The 23277-nt window shown below is 43.4% G+C and overlaps 2 protein-coding genes across 4 annotated transcripts in view; both read right to left on the bottom strand.

Annotated features, from left to right (window-relative positions):
- The window catches only part of LOC310834974 (intercellular adhesion molecule 2-like), a 105323-nt gene that overhangs the window by 26600 nt on the left and 55446 nt on the right, over positions 1 to 23277 (bottom strand). The gene's annotated exons all lie outside the window — the stretch shown is intronic.
- LOC310835012 (olfactory receptor 1B1-like) lies at positions 1661 to 21434 on the bottom strand. 3 transcript variants are annotated; one of them, XM_083719658.1, is made up of 2 exons: positions 21274 to 21434; positions 1661 to 3177 (listed from the first exon to the last, which is right to left on the bottom strand). In XM_083719658.1, the coding sequence occupies exon 2, from the start codon at positions 3170 to 3172 to the stop codon at positions 2228 to 2230; it is 945 nt and encodes a 314-aa protein (XP_083575784.1). In that variant the 5' UTR covers positions 3173 to 3177; positions 21274 to 21434; the 3' UTR covers positions 1661 to 2227. The 3 variants fall into 3 exon arrangements, with proteins under 3 accessions (XP_083575784.1, XP_083575785.1, XP_083575786.1); XM_083719659.1 differs by lacking the exon at positions 21274 to 21434 and adding an exon at positions 8257 to 8345; XM_083719660.1 differs by lacking the exon at positions 21274 to 21434 and adding an exon at positions 3385 to 3560.

The raw sequence follows: 23277 nt of genomic DNA on the forward strand, positions 1-23277 counted from the left end.
TGTGAAAATGTGCTTTCTTAAAAAAAGAACACACAAAAATGCTGACAAATCTTCATTAAGACTCTTTTTAAAATGTCACACATTGTTGTGGAGAACTGAATTCAAGACTGGAAAAATGAGAAATGGAGAGAACCCCAACTGACAGATCCTTCCACCCATGAGTCTTCACCAGGAGTCTTGGGGCCCCTTTTCCGAAAGGGGAAGCAAGAAATAATGGCCAAGTGGAAGAGAAATCATTGGCTTCACTTAGGGCTGGACGCCCTGTGGCCCTCCAGATGCTGCTGGACTTTAGTTCGCTCCATCCCAACCACACCTGAAGGGCCACAATATGGAATCTGACTAGAGCGGGTTATTGGGGAAACAGTAAAGAAAGACAGATAGAGGTGAAATGATTTTCAAAGAGAGAAAAAGCATCATATTACCAGTTGGTACTTCAATCACCTATGTCAGAGGTTTTCGACCTTTTTGAGCCCATGGCTCCCTTGACCAACTACACTCTTTCTGTGGCACCCCTGTGGGGCTCAGGAGCCCAGTTATGTCAGCCCTTGCCTACAGATGCAGCAGCCCCTCAACACTTTTTGAACACCCTCCCATGTGGAGTGTTCCCTCAGCTGCCTCTCCTTGAGAGTCCTCTGGGCAGCTGCAGCTGCTGCCTATGGTCTCTGAGCTGCCCATCCTGCCCCAAAGAGAGATGTCTCCTCACACTGCCCCACAGGGGCTTGGGACTTGTCTGTCTATTCCCAATAGCAAGGGCTGGCAGACTGGCTGGCTGGCTGGCCTAACCTCACCTGCCTGCCTGCCTGCCTGCCTGCCTGCTTGCTTACTTACTTTGAGGCCAGCCTGAGAGGCACCATTTGCTTGTAGCCAGGGCTGCTGCAACAAACAGCTGTGCAGGCTTTTGGGAGGCAGAGACAAGAGAGGGCATCAGAGGAGGGAGGGAAAGAAAGAGGGACAGAGGCCAGTGTTTCCCATGGCACCCCTGACCATCATTCAAGGCACCCCAGGGTGCCACAGCACACTGGCTGAAAACCACTGATCTAGTGGAAGTTCATTGCATGGCTTGTTGAAAACCATTGACTTATGTGATTGAAAGGGGTGGTGTTGATGTGCCAGGATACACAGCTGCCTTCATTTTCATGGTGAGTTGAATACAGATGACCCCTGTGGCAAATTACCACAACACCATGGAGAGCCAGTGCGCCAAGTAATGAGGAGTAATTTTACCATCACCATCCTTTTCATCTGGGAAGCAAAGAGCTGCTCTTTCATCTAAGACAACAGTTTGGGGTGAAACTGAGGGTTTCCAGCTTGGGCAAAATGCCAGAGGAATCCAGAGGTTAGTAAATTCCGCTTCCTCTGAAGTAAATACAGTACTCCATTGAACTATTTCAAGGTTATCTAACCCAAGGGGAAAGGCAATAGCTTACTTCTTTAAGCTATCTACTTCGGAATCAGATGCAGTATCTTATTGTTAAGGAAGGCGACATTTTCCATTCCACCCTCTCAGCATTTCTCCCGCTGTCTGCTGGACAGTGAGCCAAATTATGAAGCTTACATAATTTGCACAATTCATTATGTAAAATGTGTATGTATTGTTGTCATCACATACCATTCCATTCATTTAAATGCGAATGAAATGAAATGCAAATGGGGGGGGGGGGACACACAACATCACCAGTTATCTATTATCTGAGGACTGAAAGCAACAACAATAGCAAATACCTCCTGAATTTGCTGCACTGATTTCCATTTCAGACAGGAGAAGAATAGGGAAACACCAGGAATTTCTGCTCCTGTTTCTGTTTTTGTTGGAGTTTTCCAGCATCCCTATTCATAGTGCACTTAGGCTGAGGACAGGTTCCAACACAGCACACAAAGCCATTTCCCCTCAAACCATGCCCACCTGTACCACAGCTGAAGTCATGTATGATGTCATACATGATGGGGCAGGTAAGGATGCAGCTCCAAAGGAAAAATGGGGTCATAAAGTGAGCTCCCACCTGTTCATTTGCAAGTGGGGCTCCCTGTCAGCACCCATCAGTAGACTGGTCTTGACAGTGAGTTCCACTAGGATCAGCTGTGATAGGGACAGTGCACCTTCAAAAGGGCCTGCAGACTGGTGGTGACAGAATGTCATATGACTGCATAATCTGTAGGGGGTGGGGGGATCCACTTTCCCACCTCCATAGTAGTGGACACAGTGGGAATGGAAGGAACATGTTAACTCTCACGGTTGCTGTTGAGAAAAGACTCTCTTTCCCAGGAGGTGTCTAAGGGCCCCTTTCACATCTTTATTCCTTAGGCTGTAGACGTAAGGGTTGGACATTGGGGTGATTACAGTGTACATGATAGCAAAGACTGCTCCTCTTTGAGCTGAGTAACTGGAGGCAGGTTGGAAGTAGACACCAATGATGGCCCCATAGAGGAGCACCACCATAGTGAGATGGGAGCCACAGGTGGAGAAAGCTTTGCGCCTCCCCGAGGAAGACAGCCTCATGACAGCCACCACAATGCGGACATAAGTGAGGATAATGAAGACAAAGGGTCCAAGGATGATAAGTCCACCTTCAAAGAAGATGGCTGTTTCATTGATGCTGGTGTCTGAGCAGGACAGCTGCAGCAAAGGGTCGTGGTCACAGAAGAAGTGGGCCAAGTGGTTGTCTCCACGGTAACTGAGACGCAGGAGGAGGCCAGCATGGAGCATGGAGTGGAGGGTAGAAATGATCCAGCAGCCAGCTACCAAGTATCCACAGACCTTCTGGTTCATTACCGTAGTGTAGTGCAGTGGATTGCAAATTGCAACATAGCGATCCAGAGCCATGACACTCACCATTAGAAGGTCAGTTACACCAAAAACATAGAAGAAGAAGAACTGAGCCATACAGGAGTAGAAAGGGATAGTCTTGGACGTGGAGATGATGTGAGCCAGCATCTGGGGCACTGTGACTGAGATGAAGCCCATGTCCACCATGGAGAGGCTGCGCAGCAGGAAGTACATGGGAGTCTGGAGTCGGGCATCCAGAGAGATGAGAATGATCATCATGACGTTGCCCAGAAGCCCTGCCCCATACATCAGCAGAAAGAGTAGGAAGTAGAAGGGCTGCTCTTCAGGCTGGGAGGAAAAACCCAGAAGGACAAACTCAGCAACATCTGTGCCATTCTCACAGTCCATGGGATCTGCAGAGAGAACCAATCATCAAGTCAGAATGAACAAGAAGATCTCAAAACCAGTGGTGGCTGATACCCTTTGGGACTGATGAAGAGAGAGGAAAGCAGGGAGGCCAACAGGTGGATCAAGAGCCAATGAATCCAGCTTTTGTCCCCACCTTCCTCCCTGCGATGTTTTTCAAGGGCAAAACTGAGATTGAGAAGAAGGAAGCTGACCATCAGGGCCACCCCTGGACTGGTTGTAGGTGGAAATGGGGGTTGTCTGGGAGTAGGCTGAGGCTTGCAGGGCAGTGACTTATTTGCCCTAATGGGCCAGATTCCACTTCTCATCATAACATAACCTATGGCTAAGCCATCTAGAGGTGGAAGAAAATGCTGAATTAGTTGACATAGAAAATTTCAAGGTTTGGATTTTGAATTTGAAAGCTGATCACAACAGCTGAAATTTTAATGCTTTCTAAAGTGCTGTAGTGTTGTTTGATCTTAAAAACTATCAGCTCACAAATGCTGTCAGATACTAGGTACCACTGAGCTAGCTGTGAAAACATAGTAGCTGTGAAAACATAGTACATCACTGATTACTGTTGTGTAACAATTATCAGTGCAGGAGGACAATGATAGGAGTATAGCATCTAGATCAAGGGAAGTAATAGTGCCACTGTATTCTGCTCTGGTCAGACCTCACCTGGAGTACTGTGTCCAGTTCTGGGCACCACAGTTCAAGAAGGACACTGACAAACTGGAACGTGTCCAGAGGGGGGCAACCAAAATGGTCAAAGCCCTGGAAACGATGCCTTATGAGGAACGGCTAAGGGAGCTGGGCATGTTTAGCCTGGAGAAGAGGAGGTTAAGGGGTGATATGATAGCCATGTTCAAATATATAAAAGGATGTCACATAGAGGAGGGAGAAAGGTTGTTTTCTGCTGCTCCAGAGAAGCGGACACGGAGCAATGGATCCAAACTACAAGAAAGAAGATTCCACCTAAACATTAGGAAGAACTTCCTGACAGTAAGAGCTGTTCGACAGTGGAATTTGCTGCCAAGGAGTGTGGTGGAGTCTCCTTCTTTGGAGGTCTTTAAGCAGAGGCTTGACAACCATATGTCAGGAGTGCTCTGATGGTGTTTCCTGCTTGGCAGGGGGTTGGACTTGATGGCCCTTGTGGTCTCTTCCAACTCTATGATTCTATGAAAGGCTTTAGAGTGATATCCATACATGACTTCCTTTCATAGGTGCCGACTCCATGGGGCCTGAGGGGGCCCGAGCCCCCTCAAAAATTCGTTTGGGGGGGCTCTGCCCCCCCAATAATTTAAGAAAATTATTAGTTATATTATGCTTTGTAAAATCACAAAATTATGTTGGTATTTTTTATTTTCCTTGTTTGACGATAGTTACCTTTTAAAATACATTCAGTAATGAGTTAAAACAAAGCCACTCCCGATCTAGAGAGGGGGTGGGGTTGCGGGCTCTCGACCCATCAACAATCTTGCGGGGCTGGCGTCAGCCCCGAGAAGCGGGGATTCCCCCTAGCTCATTAATATTCACCGCCCACGGCGGCAGCCAATCGGCTGCCGCAAAGGGCGGGCCCTCACAGGTTCACTTAAGGTGGGGCAGCCCGGGGCTCGCCCCTTTCGTTCCCCCAGCAGCAGCGGTTTGGAGGTCTTGGGCCCCCCCAATATTTTTTATAAGTCGGTATGGGCCCCCGCCCCCCCCATATTTTTTATAAGTCGGCGCCCCTGCTTCCTTTTGCAGAAATGGAACTGCCCCTTCCTCTTTCTCCTCTGTGCATTGCCAGCATCCCCTCTAAATCTGCAGTGGAGGCTGGAGAACAATTGCTTAGCTGAACATCTACTATTAATATCCCCAAATATTGGGATTTGGATATTAGTCATTTCAAATGCAATAAACTGTAAGTGCATTTATTATACAGTGGTACCTCGGGTGAAGTACTTAATTCGTTCCGGTGGTCTGTACTTAACCTGAAACTGTTCTTAACCTGAAGCACCACTTTAGCTAATGGGGCCTCCCGCTGCTGCCGTGCCACCGGAGCACGATTTCAGTTCTCATCCTGAAGCAAAGTTCTTAACTTGAAGCACTATTCTGGGTTAGCGGAGTATGTAACCTGAAGCGTATGTAACCTGAAGCGTATGTAACCTGAGGTACCACTGTATTCTTATTATTTTGCATGGCAACAGTCAAATAATCCCAGATACTAAGTATTGTTACTTATCAACTGTCAAATATGAACAGCCAAGCATCAAATGCTGTATTTTTTCATGTATAACACGCCCCCATCTATAAGACGCCCCCTATTTTGGGCAACTCCAAATTAAGAAAATGGGGGGAGATTGCCCAGTGTATAAGACGAGCCCCAATTTTTAACCTAATTTTTAAATAAAAAACCTAGACTTATAGACGGAAAAGTATAGTAAAACAATTTCTATAGATTTATATATATAATGAATGTATATGCTGCTGTTATATGCTACTATCTTCTCTCAGTAGCTTAAAACATATACTGTAACAACAATTTAAAACCATATTAAATATGAAACAATGCACTAGGCAGAATAGTAGCAGTGTGGCTGTAATAATAATGATTTTATTATTCATACCCTGCCCAGCCACTCTGTGCAGTTCTAACAGAAGCCATTCTGCATATTATACTTCATATATTCCAGAGCTCATGTTTCTAACATGGATTTAGGTTCTGGGATTTTGTACTTGGCTGAGAATAGTTCCTGCTTCCAGGGAAGGTTGTTACATGAATAAGAAGGGAAAGAGGTATCTGTGGATATTATTATTATTATTATTATTATTATTATTATTATTAATTATTATTATTATTATTATCATCATCATCAACAATTATATCTCAGCTTCCCTCCAAGGACCTCAAGATAGTGTACATGATTTTCAACCCCTCAGCCTCCATTTGACCTTCACACCAACCCTTTGAGGTAGGTTAGACTGAGAGATGAGTTCAAGATCATTCACTAAGCCTCATGGCTAAATTGAAATTTGAACCTTGATCTCCCCAGTCCTAGTCCAAGATTCTAATCTCTAATCTCTGCATTTTAACAGCAGTCAAAACAAAAAAATTCCTTCCAGTAGCACCTTAAAGACCAACTAAGTTAGTTCTTGGTATGAGCTTTCGTGTGCATGCACACTTCTTCAGTTGGTCTTTAAGGTGCTACTGGAAGGAAATTTTTTGTTTTGACTATGGCAGACCAACACGGCTACCTATCTGTAACTTTTAACAGCAGTGTTTGAAATTCCCATTGTTCTGGGCACATTTTGCGACAGGGAATTTCATTAGCACAAGCAGTTTCTGAGCTCTGGGTGCAGTACTGCGCCTAAGATTACAGATTAAAACTGCAGAGTGGAAGGAAAGGAGGACCCTTTTCTGCCTCCCCCCCTTCCAGCTACTCTCTGAAGACTGGAGAAGAGACCCTCTTAAGAATATTAGGGGGGTGGGCAGGGGAAGGACTAAACCATATGAAAAATGAACATAGTATTTTAGCTTCAGTTGATTCATTTTCAGCTTTGTATTCTTGTTATAAAAAAGTGTGCCTAGACATTCCATTGTTGGGCCATAACCAAGGTTTAAGGTGCTGTTTCGCTTCTAGCTTTCAAATCTCAGTTTCTAACATGGCTCTCTGTAAACCCCAAGCAGAACTGATTATTATTACTTAAAATACTTAATAGAGGACAATGAACCAGAGATTACCTTAAAAGTGGCTAAATTCTGTGCTGCTGCTATAAAATTAAGGAGACAAGCTTTGAATGAATCTAAAGGCCCAATGTCTTAATATATTTTAAATTAGTAATTAAGGTTTTAACATATGTTTTAGCTGTTTTATATCTGAATTCTTTATTGTGTATTCACTCATAGAGCTTAATTTTAATCTATTTATTTTTGTATGCTCTCTGTTGTTGTACATGTTGCACTCTGATCAGTGACCGAAAGAAATCAATTCATTCATTCATTCAACATGGCTCTGCAGAAGGAAGATGAATACACTGGAAGATGCGGAGGCAGGGACTGTGGAGAAGAAAATGTTGAGTTCAAAAGAAAAGAAAGGCTAGAGGTTGGGATCTAAGAAAGCTGTGTAAAAGATGGAGAAACCCTGGGAAGGGAGGGGGGGAGGAAGCAGAGAGGGGGGAGGAAGGCACGGGGAACAAGGCTGTCCAAGGTAGAAGAGCAAATCTCTCTTCTCTCTGTCAGAGTGCACAGCTTCCAAGGCGATGTCAAGTTATTTTGGCACCTGAGGTATCCTGGGATTGAACCTGGAACCCACTGATCTGTGGCCCTTCCCCCGTGGTCTACTGCCAACTGCTGTTAAAAACAATATAAAAATATTTATTCCCCCTAGTCATATAGCCTTTTTGTACTCCTACTGGTTGTGTTCTCATATAAAGTGTGGAAGGAGACACTAACAAGCTGTGTGGATGAGGTAACGCTGACCTGCCCTGGACCCCACCATCTGTGCTCCCAACTCCCAAGCGGTTTTCTTCCAGTCTCACTTTCATAGTGACAGTGAGCCTGGCTGGTGAAAAATATGCTCAGGGAGATGCAGCCTGAGGAGACAAGAGAGAGTAAAGCTCAGCTGTCAGATCCTCTCACCTGCATGTGTGTGTGTCAGATCTTTACAACTTAGCTGTTTGATCCAGTGATTTTCATGCACAACACTGTGATACACAACACTGTGCATCTGAGAAACCCCACATGCTTAACTTGCCAAACAAATGGTTGTTGGTGGAATTGGTGCATCCCCAAAAGTAGAATCAGTTTTAAAGTGGGGAATGAGGCAACTAATTTAGAAGTGCGAAACTTAACTGATATATTCTGACCTTCCTTTCCCACTGACCTGCACACATACATTGCTCACGGGTACACAATAGCATTTCTGCCCCCCCAGCATCAGAGGATTTCCATGCTTCTTTTGGACCTGGGCTAAGAAGTTCAACTTCTTACCTCGCATCCACCTGGACAGACAATGCTTTCCAGAGCTTGTTGTTGCTACTGTGTGAATGTTAAATAGCAGTAAAGGAGGCACCACAGAAACATCTTGGCACTCCCTGCTTACCTGTATCCTGATGCTCGTAACTTCACACCAAAAATCAATCTTCTGGCACAAAATCAAAGCACCAAGCACAATGGAACAATGTCAAAGTCAGACACAGCTGATCTGTTTGGAAGAGCCAACAAGAAGCCAGGAGGCATCCATTTAAAAATCAGCACTGAAGGTCCCTGGGGATGTTTCACATGACGTATGAATAGCTCTTGGGATGCTGCTATCTAACTCCAGAACAAGCTCAAAATTAAAGGGTCCGTCACATAGGCAGTCTCCTGCCACTGTAGTAAATAGTTTTAATGCAGGTCATCCAAGTTCCACTCTTTATAATCTTGTTAGAGATCTGTGGGTGCTGGATGCTTGGGTTTAATTAGAACTGGGATGTGAAAATGGGTCTTAGTAACCACAGCATCCTTTTCTAAGTACTCACAGACTGACTGTTGAATCACTGGGTAACAATTTTTTACTTTTTTAATGTTGTCTAGATTTCCACAACTGATTTAGGGTATTTTTGCACTGCTGAATCAGGAAATGGCATCCGTTTCTCTCTATCAGGTCAGGTTTTTGTGTTATGTTGATTTGAAAAAAATCAGATCTTGTGACAAAATCGATTACATTTTTGTGGCATTATCAGCTGACATGTCATCAACACATATCATATCATCAACACATATCGTCAACACATATAATCCTAAATATGTTTTTAAGAGAAAAAAATGTTTTTCCAACAACATATATTGATTACCTGATAGAAACATTGATTACCGTAAACTGAATGGTGCACATTGATAAAGGTAAGTACATGTAAATTGCATGTTGCTTCACCATTTTTCAAACTTCAGGGCTTGAACTTCTGTTTCTTGGAACTCCTGGAATGCTCAGCTGCAGGGAGGTCTCTCTTCAGAGTCCAGCAGTAATCAGCCATCATGACTGCGTCCCAGTAACCCTGATACCTGGTCTCCATCTCTTTCATGTCCTGATGGAATCTCTCCCCCTGCTCATCACTCATTGAACCCAGGTTCTCAGGAAACCGGTCCATATGTGAAAATAGGTAGTGCATCTTGGCGCTCATGTTGCAGCCCAGGTTTCTGAAAGCAGTCAGCATGTTGTAGACAAGTTCTGCGTAGTTTCTGGCCATATTGTTGCCCAGAAAGTTCTTCACTACCAGAACAAGTGCCTTCCATGCTTCCAGTTCCACTTCATTCATTGAGTTTCCGAACTCTGGATCTCTGATGAGCTGACGGATCTGAGGACCGTCAAAGATGCCAGCTTTCAACTTCTCCATGGTCAATCCTGGAAAAGCCTGGCACAAGTAAGTGAAGCAGTCACCATCATTGTCCAGAGCCTTGGTGAACTGCTTGATTAAGCCGAGCTTGATGTGCAGCGGTGGGAAGAGTATTCTGTCTCTGTCTACCAGAGGGTCGTTGATGACGTTCCTTTCTTTGCAAGGCACCAATTCCTCCCGCACAGGCCAGTCCTTCTTCGTGTAATGCTGAGGATGGTCCCTACTATCCCACATGCACAGAAAACATGGGTACTTGGTGAAGCCAGACTGTTGTCCCAACAAAAAGTTCACCATCTTCAGGTCAACACAAATAAACCACTTATGCTGATCATAAGCAATTTTCTCCAGCACATACTTCACCGCTTCATAGATGTTCTCCTTCAGTGTAGTCAAGTGAGCCAGGGGTATAGAGGCAAACTGGTTGCCGTTGTGTAGCAGAACACATTTCAGTGATCGCTTGCTGCTGTCAATGAACAGTCTCCAATCTTTGGGTTCGTATTGTGGCACTCCAAGCTTGAGCAGAAGCTGCGCAATATCTGCACAGTACACCAAGTCCTTCTCTCCTGAGAAAAAACGGAGGTACTCTTGATGCCTGTTGCGGAAGAAGCTGATGCGAGCACTGCCAGAGAGGAGGTTTTTTTCCTTCAATCTGGATGCCAACAGTTCGGCAGAGTCCTTTGACAAGCTGAGGTCGCGAACTAGATCATTCAACTCCTTTTGGGAAAATGGATGTGGAGCATCATCTTCAAAAGCCACTTATTCTTCTTCATGTCCTTCAACACTGGAGGCATCTTCGTCACTAATGTCAGGAAGTTCTCCGAAGATAGGCACTGGAATTCCATCACAATGAGCTACAGGACAACATGCTGATTGAAGATCAGGATACTTGAGGCTGCTCCGGTTCTTTCTGTTGATCCCAGTCACATAAACAGTGCAGAAGTAGCAGTCAGTGACATGGTTTGTCGGCTCCCTCCAAACCATGGGAATTCCAAAGTTCAGACTCCTCTTGCCATTGATCCACCCACGTAGAGTCTTGGTGCATGCCTTGCACATCATGTGTGGCGCCCAAGCTTTATCCTGGTTACCAAGTTTAATACCAAAATAACTTTATGCTTTGCCGCACCAATTTATGGAAGATTTTGAGGTTTTATGACTTCAGACTGATCCCTTTTTGACATAATCACCCAGAACTATCAAACCTGAATACGTCTTGTCATTAAAATAATCATTTCCAATCAAAACAATTATTCGACATGGCATTTTACCCCCACCAACTTCTTCTAAAATGCTCCACATAAGCATACATGTGAACAAAAACGTAAAAAACGACATGTGGCCATAGCTCAAAAACGTGACCTGATTGAGCAAAACCAATGTGATTTTTGGATTCAGCGCATCAGATTCGTCCTAAATCAACTGAAAAAATGCAGACAACAAATTTGTTGTTGACCAGTGATCTGTTCTAGGACCTTTCCTGGTATCAATGTCAAGCTCATTGGTCGGTAGTTACGTCAGTCCTCTCCCCCTCCCCTTTTGAGATGGGGACATTTACCTTTCTCCGGTCTACAGGGACCTCACCTGTTCTCCAAGAATTCTCGAAGATCATAGACAAGGGCTCTGAGATTACATCCGCAAGCTCCTTTAGAACCCTTGGATGCAGCTCTTCAGGCCCTGGATGTCAGAGAACTGGACCTTCTGACAAGCAGCAAAACCGAGCTGAGCAGAAGCAGATTGGTCATCCCTAGAGGAGCAGGAGGAGAAGTAAAGGCCTTCATTTTTGGACTCATCTATCCATCCTCCTGCCCAACCCAGTGGGGAACCTTCCCTAGGGAGCAAGGTAGGAAACGTCCCCATGAGCAGGGTCTCCAGATGGGACCAAACAGGAGGAAGAGCTGGGCCATGGGGTGGGGAGTGGGCTTCATTCTGCAGTGGGCTTCATTCTTCATTCTGCAGATGCCCACGCTGTTGCGAAGGGTGGGCCACATGTAAGCAGGATCGCAGGTGGGCCCAGGGAGCCTGACCACTCGGAGAATCTGGAAGACCCTTCTGCAGGAAACCGGGGCAGAGGGGGATGCATGTGTGAATATTGTGGCATGGGAGGGAGGGAGGAACAGCGTTGCACCCACAAATGCATCTCCTTGAGAAAGCATGCCTGGTGCCCCTCCAGAGGAAGGAGGAGAAGGATTCCCACAGGAGGGGGGAGAAGCAGTTACTCAAAGGAATTCAACCTTTGTACGCACAGAGAGAGACGGAGAGTCACAGAGAGCAGGAATTCAGCCCCAAGGCTCAGATAGTGACACAGACACAGAAATAGAGAGAGGGGAATCACCCCGATTGCATAGACTCACGAGATTAGCCGAGAAACGCGAAAAGTACAGGAAGAGGAGGTGGGGGTTTTCCTGTTGGGGGAGAAGGGGGCGGATATGTGGTTTATGCACTTATGTGTGTGCACTCTATTATTACAATGCTTTCATTCTACAAATCACTTCACCAGCGCACTCTACAAGCCTTCTGAGTTTCCTTCCATGGGACTTTGCACATCACGAAGTTCAGGCAGCCAAGGGAGCCTGTGCAGCGCTGGAGAAACATCGCCATAATCATCATTAAACTTTATATACCACCCTTCATCACATGATCTCAATGTGGTTCACAGTTAATGGAAAGAAACATGGGCCAATGGTAAGATGTGCTCAAAGCACTGCACTCACCAAAATTCTGAAGTACTCTGAGAATGGCACAGAAAAATGGGAGGCTCTTTCACAGAGGAATAACATTTCCAGAAATTGGGAGGACTTCCGGGGTGGCGCCACCGGCAATGGTGGATTCCCTCTGAACTGAGGGAATAGCTCTGCAGGAAACGGGTCTTCTCCGCTATGGCGAAGCGGGGACCCTTTCAACAATCAAAGGCGGATGAAGCCTGTGACCATGGGACTTGGCGGGCACCTTTAGTGCCCCCCAACCCTCTAAGGAACCCACTAACGGGCTCCGAAGTGAAGAGGGGGAAGTGGCGCGGTGCTGAGAGTCATCGGCTATTTCCGTGGAGCGAAGCCGCATAGCTGTTGCCGGAGAGCGCTGCCTCTTTCCTGGGACAATTTGGACTCTAAAACAACAACCCGTGAGTAGTACGGAAATTGGATTTTTAAAATACTTTTAAATTCGGCACTGATCGGGGAAGGTCCAAACAGGAAGTCTGCCTCCCCTTTCTGTAAATAATCTAAAGCAAAGAACCTCCAACTAAGGTCGTGGAGAGCCTTATTTTTTGTAAAAGATTTTAATGCTACTGATTGAGATTACAAGAAAATTTATTTGGAAGCAGGGGAACCTGCGGGAGAAGAACTAAATTTAAAAATTGATGTGCCACACCCCCCCCCCCAGGACCCGGGAGTGGTCCGTGAGAGCCGGTTGATGAGCAATTGAACAATTTGACAGCTGTCAAGATACAAAAAGAGGACTTTGTCTCTACTGTCTATATTTGTTACAAGTTTATGTTTTAAAAGAAGGAAGGACTGTTACAATTTAACGTATGGAACTTTTGGTTTTGTGCTGAAAGGAGTAAAAAGAAACTTAAATCCCCCTAGAGGGAGCCTTGGGACATTGCATTAAGAACCAGCTGAGAAATTGTTTTTTGACCTTGATATGCTTAAGAATGGCAGTTGGTAAGGAAATCCAGTCTGAACTGAACAGGACTTTCTTTCTCTTGGGAAAGCTGCAAGGTCAAATAGGTGTTTTGACTACAAATGTTACAACTTCGGGCACAAGAGTTAGTACCAGCAATGAACTTGATAAGAACTTGGTACAGGAATTCTACTTAACTGAACAAACAGAGAAAGTTGAGGAGAATAATGTTGCCTTTGAAGAGAAAAAAGGGGGAGCCGTAACCCTGCAGATGCAAAAGGCGAGCCGCAACTTGAGGCCTGACATGATGGTAACAAGGAGAAACAAATCTCTGAAGATGGAAGCCTGGCCTGAATTGGAAAATGAAAAATGGAGAGACCTCCTTATGTGGAGATCACATGACCCTTGGATTATAAATTTGATTCAGCTGGAAGTTGGAGCTATGGGGACATTTGGAACTGAAAGTAGAATGAAACAAGACATGGAATACTCCATAGGCCTTATCTTTAAGTACGTAGGCCTGGCTGGAAGAAATGTGGATGCTGTGGGGCGGGAGTCTCCCCAAGATTTGGTCTTTAATATCAAAGACTATCAAAAAGACTGGCAGAGGAGCTATGAGAAAGATTTAAGAGCCTCGGATATAATATCTCCGGGTTGATGGTCTCCCCCCCCTCTTTTTTTGAGATTTGTTGGGGACTGAAACCGGGAAGGGGGTATGGGTGGAATGAAAAATGGGAATTTAAAGTGTATATAATATAAGTTGCTTTTTTGGTTTTACCTTTTTGTTTTACTTTTAGGAGAATTGGGAAATTCGTGGAAGGGAATTTTCTTTCGACCTTAGGGAAATGTCTTAAGAACAAGTATTGCTATATAGGTTTGGATGAGAGTTAAGTTTGGATAAAGTAAAAGTAAAAGTGGTTTCTAAAAATATGGTAAAATCGGATTCCGGAGGCGGCGCGAAACAGCAATGGCGGTCCTCTTCGCGCTCTGAAGAGGGGCTCCACAGGAAAGGGTCGTTCGCTGCGGCATAGCAGCGACCCATCCAGAAAAACCACGAGCAGAGCGAGCTCGTGGCCGTGGGACTCGGCGGGCACCAGAAGCCCCCCCAGAAACAAAGAAGGGACCTCGTAAGGGGCTCCGGAACGTGAAAGGGGGAGTGGCGCTGTGAGTTCATCGCTCTTTCTGCGGGAAGCAAAGCCGCGCGGCTGCTGCTGATGAGCGCCGACCTTTCTTCTTGGAAAATTAGATCTGCAACCACAACCCGTGAGTAAGGGGACCTAAAATTAGCGGGACTAAAATACTTTAATTTGGCTGAAAACGGGAGATGTAACCAGGAAGTCCGTCTCCCCACCGTGCTTAAGAGATCAAAGTAAAGTTTCAAAAAGCGGGAAGCGCTGTGAAAGAACTGTAAAGTTTGGATTTCGTGCAGATGTTAGAACTATCGGTTGGGACTAAAGGAGTTAATTGTGGAGTTTTTATGCTGATTTTCTGACTGGACTTTGCTTCTTCCTTTGGGATTTATAAGTAATAGAAGAAGCCAATCTGAGGTCTGCCAGTGTAAAGAAGAACTGTCAAACTGCTAAATTGTGGATACTATTCTTAATGTTGAAAGTGTTACATATTAAGGCTACAATATTGAAGATATAGAGAAACTGTTTCTTGCACCACTTCTGAGACATTGTTTTAAGTTGGGAAAAGCTCAATGCTAAAAAGAAACCAAAAGACTGCTTGGAACCTCAGTTGTTTCACTTTGGATTGTTGTTCCTTTGTGGATTGTTGGGTCTGCAAAGAAGGAAAAAATTCTTTCCTTTGGTTGAACTTTATTACTCCCCCTAGAGGATTTCGGATTTATAATTCCTTGGGAACTACATTTTGTTTTGACTCTCTGTTGCCTGGTTGTTTACATTTTGGAACTGTCTCTCTCATGGGAACACTTACAGTTTGACCTTGATATACAGAAGGGATTGGAATGAGCGAGGCAGCGAAAACAAGGTTGGCTAAAACAAAGGCAAAACAATTGGTACAAACAACTTTGACTTCCCAACCACGCAGATCATCGGTCCCAACTGTTCTAGAAACACCAAAAGAGGTGGATGAGCTGACACCTACAGGGGATATGGCTTCAGGAGGGTCTGAAAAAGTTTTGAATCAGATTCTAGAACAACTGGCAATTCTAAATAAAAAGGCGGATGAACATTCGACTAAAATTGATCAAGCCACATCCTCAATAAATAAATTGTCTGACCAGGTGGCACAACATACACAAGCAATTGGGAACCTTCAAGAAGCAACAGTAGAGAACCACAAACTGGCTGAGGAAGCCAAACAAAAAGCAGAGGAAGCCAACTTGAAAGTTGAGGCATTAAAGGTGGAGGTGAAGCCGTTACACAAACAGATAAATGACCAGCAGGCCTACTGGTCGATGACTGAATTGAGAAATAGGGAAAGCAATCTGAGACTTAGAGCTATTCCAGAACTAGAACAGGAGGACTTGATCGGCTACTTGACATCAGAAATTTCAAAGTTCTGGGGTATTGAAGAGGATAAAGATTTTAAAATTGTGACTGCTTTCAGATTGGGAAGAGTGACGAGGAAGGATAAACCTAGAGACTGTTTGATTGTTTTAAGATCTAAGCAAGAGAGAGATAAAATATTAGGCCTCCACTTTGGAAAATCGCTTGTCATTCAGGGCAACAGAGCTGAAATTTATAGAGACATACCTAAACAGCTTTTGGATCTTAGAGGGACTTATAAGGAACTTGTAAAATTACTGAGAGGCAACTCAATTCCTTACAGGTGGGAGTTCCCTCAAGGACTATCTTTTAATTTTAAAGGAAAGAAAGTTAAAATCAGATCAGCAGAAGACCAACAAAAGTTTCTGAACGATTACGAAGAGGACCTACAGAAAGGGACAACAGGAGCCTGGCCACCACCATTACCTACACCTGTACCAGCACCTATACCCTCGGGACCAGAGGACCAAAAGAAAGGGACGCCACCACAGGACAAATAGTTTGATCCAGGATGTCTCTGCAGTTGCTTAGTTGGAACATAAATGGCGGAAATTCCCCAGAGAAAAGAAGAAGAATTTTTCATATATTGAAAAAAGAACAATTGGATATTATTTGCTTGCAGGAAACACACGTGACCAGGCTCCATAGAAAAGTTTTGATTAATAAAAGATTAGGCCAAGAATTTATTTCATCGGACAAAGTTAAGAAAAGAGGAGTGGTGATCTATGCAAAGGAGAGCCTGTCACCAAAATTTTTATTTAAAGATGAGCAAGGAAGAATTTTGGCTATTGAAATACAGACTCAAGGAGAAAATTTTTTGTTATTAGGAATCTATGCACCGAATGAGGGGAAATCAGAATTTTACAAGAAACTGCATGAGACAATCCTGGACTATTTAGACTATACTAACATCATTTTGATGGGAGATATGAACGGAGTGGTCTCCACAAATATGGACAAGTCACAAGATCAAAGCTTATCAAAAGACGGCAGACTACCCAAAACTTTTTTTGAACTAACCGACAATATGGACTTAATTGATATCTGGAGGACAAAAAACCCCCTAGGTAAAGAAGGAACCTTCTTTTCTGAGGCCCATCTGTCATGGACAAGAATAGACCAAATATGGATAACTAGGAGGCTGGCACCGATGACTAGAAAAGTGGAAATCTGCCCCAAAACTTGCTCCAACCATAATGCTATGAAAATGGAATTAAGACTTACTCCAACCGGTTCCTTCAGATGGAAAATGAATGACACCCTATTAAGAGATCAGGAGATTGTGAAGAAGGCCCAAAAAACTTTGAAAGACTATTTTGAAATTAATTTGAGTACCATGGTGGAAAAAAGAACAATCTGGGACACAAGTAAAGCAGTTATGAGAGGGTTTCTGATACAACAGAATACGATAAAGAAAAGGCTCTGGAATGGGAAAAAAGACAAGATCTTAGAGAAGATAAGAGATGGAGAGAAAAAGTTGAGATCTAAACCAAAATCGAAGGAGATCTTGAGAGAAATTAAATTTTATCAAGCACAGTATGCGAAATTGATAAATCAAGAAGTTGAGTGGAAAATTAAACAAATGAAACAAAGATCATTCGAATCAGCTAATAAGTGTGGGAAACTTTTAGCATGGCAACTGAAAAAGAGACAAAAATTGAACACAGTCACCAATCTAGAGACTGAAGGGAGAAATATCCAGAAACCAGAAGAAATTAGGAAGTGTTTCCAGAGATACTTTAAAAAGCTTTACACTCAAGGGCCACAAGAGGAGAAGGAGATAGACCAATTTTTGAAAACAAATGGTCTACCAAAACTTGCTCAGGAAAAGAGAACAATCCTGAATCATAAAATAACACAACAAGAAATAGAGAGTGCCTTTCAGAATATGCAACTAGGCAAATCTCCAGGTCCGGATGGGCTTACCTCCAAGTATTATAAGACATTGAAAGACTATTTGATACAACCACTAATGGAGGTATGCAACCAGATTTTGGAGGGGAAGAGGGCACCGGAATCGTGGAAAGAAGCTTTCATCACATTGATCCCTAAAGTGGAAACTGAAAAGACTCAACTAAAGAACTACCGTCCCATCTCACTCCTAAATGTGGATTATAAAATCTTTGCAGACATTTTGGCGAGTAGACTTAAAAAAGTATTAAATGAAGTAATCCATAAAGACCAGGCAGGCTTTCTCCCAGGAAAACATTTGTCTGACAATACTAGGAATATTATTGACATTTTGGAACTTTTGCAAACCAACATCAATACAAAATCAGTGTTAATCTTTGTTGATGTGGAGAAGGCCTTTGACAACATTTCTTGGAGTTTTATGAAGAAAAATTTGGAAGGGATGGGAGTGGGACGGGGGTTTGAAAATGGAATAGAAGCAATTTATTCAGAGCAGAAAGCGAAATTGATTGTAAACAATGTGGTGAAAGAAGAATTTAAAATTGAAAAAGGGACACGACAAGGGTGCCCCCTATCCCCTCTGTTATTTATTTCTGTTCTGGAGGTGCTTTTGAAAATGATCAGGGAAGACCGGTTGGTACAAGGAATTCAGGTCGGAGTGAAACAATTTAAACTGAAAGCTTTTGCAGATGATTTGGTTTTAACATTACAGGAGCCAGAATCTAGTACGAAGAGAGTGTTGGAACTAATTCATGAATTTGGTCGGGTAGCGGGGTTTAAATTGAACAAGCAAAAAACTAAGGTTTTGGAGAAAAACTTGACACCTTTGGAAATAGATGGGTTTCAGAAAGAGACAGAATTAAATGTTGTTAAAAAGGTAAAATACCTAGGGGTAAATTTGTCTGCCAAAAATTTGAATCTGTTTAAAGATAATTATGAAAAATGTTGGTCAGAAATTAAGAAAGATTTAGAGATTTGGTCAAGATTGAAACTTTCCTTGATGGGCCGAATTGCAGCTATAAAGATGAATGTATTGCCGAAGATGTTATTTTTGTTTCAGACCCTACAGATCGTGGACAGAGTCGAGTGTTTTGGGAAGTGGCAGAAAGATATTTCTAGGTTTGTCTGGCAGGGCAAAAAGCCCCGAATAAAATTTAAAATACTAACTGATGCCAAAGAGAGAGGGGGATTTGCCCTGCCAGACTTAAGGTTATATTATGAAGCTGCGGCTTTCTGCTGGATGAAAGATTGGTTACTTCTTGAGAACACTGATGTCCTAGATCTGGAAGGGCATGACAATGCTTTTGGATGGCATGCATATTTGTGGTATGACAAGGTAAAGGTTCATAAAATGTTCAAAAACCATATTGTCAGGAAAGCTATATTTATGGTCTGGACAAAATACAAAGACTTACTAGAAGGTAAGACCCCGAGGTGGTTATCACCAGCGGGGGCCAAGGCCAGAAAAAGACTCAATATGGAGGTCGGATGGCCAAAATATTGGGAAATGATAGAAAAAACTGGAGACAATTGGAGATTGCAGAGCTTTGAAAAATTAAAGAATAGGGTGCAAGATTGGTTTCACTATGCTCAAATTCAAGAAGTTTTTAAGTCGGACAAAAAAATAGGATTCCAGGTGGAAAAATCGAAACTAGAGACAGAACTGTTAGAATCTAAGACCAAGGTACTTTCGAGAATGTATAACTTGCTGCTAAATCAGCCATGATAAAATGGGCTCAGGATATTGGGTACAACATTATGTTCGAAGACTGGGAAAGGTTATGGACCACTGGAATGAGATTTATGGCATGTAATGCCTTGAAAGAGAATATTATGAAAATGATATATAGGTGGTACATGACCCCAGTCAAACTTGCAAAAATTTAGCATCGGTCTGATAATAAATGTTGGAAATGTAAGGAGGCTGAAGGGACATTTTTTCACCTTTGGTGGACTTGTCCAAAAGTGAAGGCCTTCTGGGAAATGATCTATAATGAATTAAAAAAGGTGTTCAGGTACACCTTTCCCAAGAAACCAGAGGCCTTCCTCCTGGGCATTGTGGACCAAAGGGTGATAAAGAAGGATAAAACATTTTTTATGTATGCATCTACAGCAGCAAGAATACTTATAGCAAAATATTGGAAGACACAAGATCTTCCCACGCTGGAAGAGTGGCAGACGCAGTTGATGGACTATATGGAACTGGCTGAAATGACTGGCAGAATCAGAGATTTGGGTGAAGAGACAACGGAAGAAGATTGGAAAAAATTTAAGGACTATTTGCAAAAACAATATAAGTTGTATGAATGTTAAGAATCTGCATGTTTTGGAATTTAGCTCCTGCAACTAGATTGGGAAAATAGGAAGACAAGTTATAATTAAGAAAAAGTCGAAATTTAAGGTTATTATATTTTTTATTTTAAGGCATAAACACTGGATAAAAGGTACTTTAAATTCAGAAGTAAAATATTTTGAAAGATATAAATAAGATACGAAACAAGGTAATAATTTGCTGATATGTTTTATTGTAAAGAACTCAGGGGGAGGGAGGTGTGGGGAAGTCCAGCTAACAATTTAAAAATGTATTTTAGAAGTTGGAGTATTATTCTTTTTTCTTCTTTTTTCTTCTGTAAACTGAAAATGCAATAAAAATGTTTTTTTAAAAAAAAATAAAAATATGGTAAAATCAAGGATTTTGTTGATAAGATGTTTGAGAAAGGAATTAATGTGGCTTTGGTAAAAAGACATTAAAGGATTAAGTAAAAATGAATTGATGAAAGAGAGAATGTAAAGATACAGTATGTTAAAATAAATTATTAAAATAAAAATTAGGTTAGAAGGATTTGCTGAAACAACAATTTAAATTAGAATACAAAAATGAGAGGTGCGAGGAGGTTCAAGGAAATAAGTAAAGGAAGAAAGTTATGTAAAGGTTTGATTTGTTTCTTTTTTCCTTTTTCTTTTTTCTTCCTTTTTTAATGATTGTATGTTTTCTATGTTTTTTTAAAAAAATATTTCTGTTTTCCCTTTTTTATTGTAACCTTTAAAATTTTGAATAAATATTATTTTTTTTAAAAAAAAGAAATTGGAGGACAGATTGTGGCCCAGCACTAGCTTGAAAGCCATTCACATTCCGTGAAACACATCTATGAGCTCAGCGAAACCTCACTCCAGTTTCAGGAAAACATTTAAATAAATACACATTTAAAATTCACCCTCCCAGTGGAGCTTCATAATCAGATGCTTTCTGTTTTTGCCATCAAAATGAGCTGTTTTATTTAAGTCTCTCAGTGCCATTTTATCAGCAGCTGGATTTATTATGGTCTACTCATCTGCTAGGGGGATGCGGGTGGTGCTGTGGTTTAAACCACTGAGCCTTGGGCTTGCCAATCGGAGGGTTGGCGGTTCGAATCCCTGCAACAGGGTGAGCTCCCATTGTTCAGTCCCAGCTCCTGCCAACCTAGCAGTTCGAAATCACGTCAAAGTGCAAGTAGATAAATAGGTACCACTCTGGCGGGAAGGTAAACAGCATTTCCGTGCACTGCTCTGGTTTCATGGGAAGTGGCTTAGTCATGCTGGCCACATGACCCGGAAAAACCGTTTGTGGACAAACGTCTGCTGCCTCAGCCAGTAAAGGAAGATGAGCGCTGCAACCCCAGAGTGGTTCGCGACTGGACTTAACTGTCAGGGGTCCTTTACCCTTACCTTTTACTCATCTGATATTGTGCCCCTCCTAATGCGCCATCATGGGCCATTCAGGAAGAAATGTTGGCAGCTTTCAAGTGCTCAGTAATAATAATCTTGCATTGGTTGAACAGGATCAAACACCATTCACGCTCACTGTATTGTTGCTACTGTTTGTAATATTTTTCTAGTAAAAAAATAAATGAGGGAAATGATATTGGTTATGAAAGCACCTGGATCCGGAATATGACAGGTTCATTAGTTTTAGAGCCAGATGTAGCCAGTATCGGTGTGCAAAACAAGTCCCTTCATTTCCGTAGTTTCTCATTTTTCCACTCCATGGTGCACAGACTGAGTCTGCTCACACTATGACTTAAATTGCACATCTGAAGCACCTTCCCCCCTGAAAGAATTTCGGGTACTGTGGTTTGTTAAGAGAGGTGGGGAATTGTAACTCTGTAAACTATAATTCCAGAATTCTTTGAGGGGGGGGGGGAAGACTAGTGACAGGACATCCTCCATGACACCTGAGGGCAGCAGGCTAGTTTAGGGGATGCAGGCCAGGTTGCAAGGAATGCGTAGCTCTGTCCACCAACAGAGGGCAGAAAGTCCTTGGCTGCTGCCACTTCCATGCCGCAAAATATCTGCCACCTGAGGCAGGTGCCTCCCTCTGCCAGATGATGGGGTGGCCCTGAGCCCAATATATTTTGCTGCTTGAGGCAAGCCAACATACATAGCAGAATATTCAAGGATGGCCAAATTATAATTAGGTGGTTTGCAATTTAACAGAACCACCTGTGCCATCGGGGCCTTATAAGGCCCCCCAGATCTCCTGCAATGATTTTGCAAAGTTTTTTGCAGATAAAGTTGCTCAGATTTGGAAAGAGGTAGACTCCACCGTGGGAGCAGGGCCAGGGCAGGAGAGTGCAAGAGTCTTGTCTTGTCTAGTTGTGTGGGATCAATTCCAATCTGTTACCATCGAGGATATGAACAGGCTGCTTGGACAAGTGAAACCAACCACCTGTCTCCTTGATCCTTGCCCATCCTGGCTCATAAAAGTAAGCCGGGAAGGACTGGGCTCTGCATAGTGGTGAATGCTTCCCTCTGTGAGGGAGTCTTCCCAGCCCTGCTGAAAGAGGCAATCATTAAACCGCTTCTTTAAAAAACATATTTGGGCCTGGCCAATATGGCCAACTATCGCCCAGTCTTGGGCAAGGTGACTGAGTGGGTGGTCGCTGAACAACTCCACGCACACCTGGAGGATGTGGACCATTTGGATCCCTTCCAATTGGGATTCAGGCCTCATCATGGGACTGAAACCACCTTGGTCGTGCTGGTCGATAATCTCCGACGTGTTAGAGACAAAGGTGAGAGCTGTTTCCTAGTTCTGCTGGATCTCTCAGCGGCCTTAACATCATTCTGGACCGTCTAGAGGAGTGGGAGCTGGGGGCACTGTTATACAGAAAGTTGTGTTGGGGGATGAGTGTTCAGACCCCTGGGCTCTGACTTGTGGGGTGCCTCAGGGTTCCGTCCTCTCCCCCATGCTTTTTAATAATCTATATGAAGCCGCTGGGAGAGATCATGAGGGGGTTTGGGCTGGGTGTTCATCAATATGCAGATGATACCCAGCTCTACCTCTCTTTTAAATCAGAACCAGTCAAGGCGGTGAAGGTCCTTTGTGAGTGTCTGGAGGCGGTTGGAGGATGGATGGTGGCTAACAGATTGAGGTTGAATCCTGACAAGACAGAAGTACTGTTTTGGGGGGACAGGGTGCAGGTGGGTGTGGGGGACTCCCTGGTCTGAATGGGGTAACTGTGTCCCTGAAGGTCCAGGTGCGCAGCCTGGGAGTCATTTCTGTGTCCAGGGCAGCTGTCTACCAGCTCCATCTGGTACACAGGCTGAGACCCTACCTGCCCACAGACTGTCTCGGCAGAGTGGTACAGGCTCTAGTTATCTCCTGCTTGGACTACTGCAATGAGCTCTATGGGGGGCTACCTTTGAAAGTGACCCAGAAACTGCAACTAA

The sequence above is a fragment of the Podarcis gaigeae genome (assembly GCF_964106915.1).
Source record: "Podarcis gaigeae genome assembly, chromosome: 17".
Classification (NCBI taxonomy): Eukaryota; Metazoa; Chordata; class Lepidosauria; order Squamata; family Lacertidae; genus Podarcis; species Podarcis gaigeae.

Bases quoted from the DNA above. Each gene is read 5' to 3' on its own strand.
- LOC310835012 (XM_083719658.1), bottom strand. From the start codon at position 3,172: ATGGACTGTGAGAATGGCACAGATGTTGCTGAGTTTGTCCTTCTGGGT.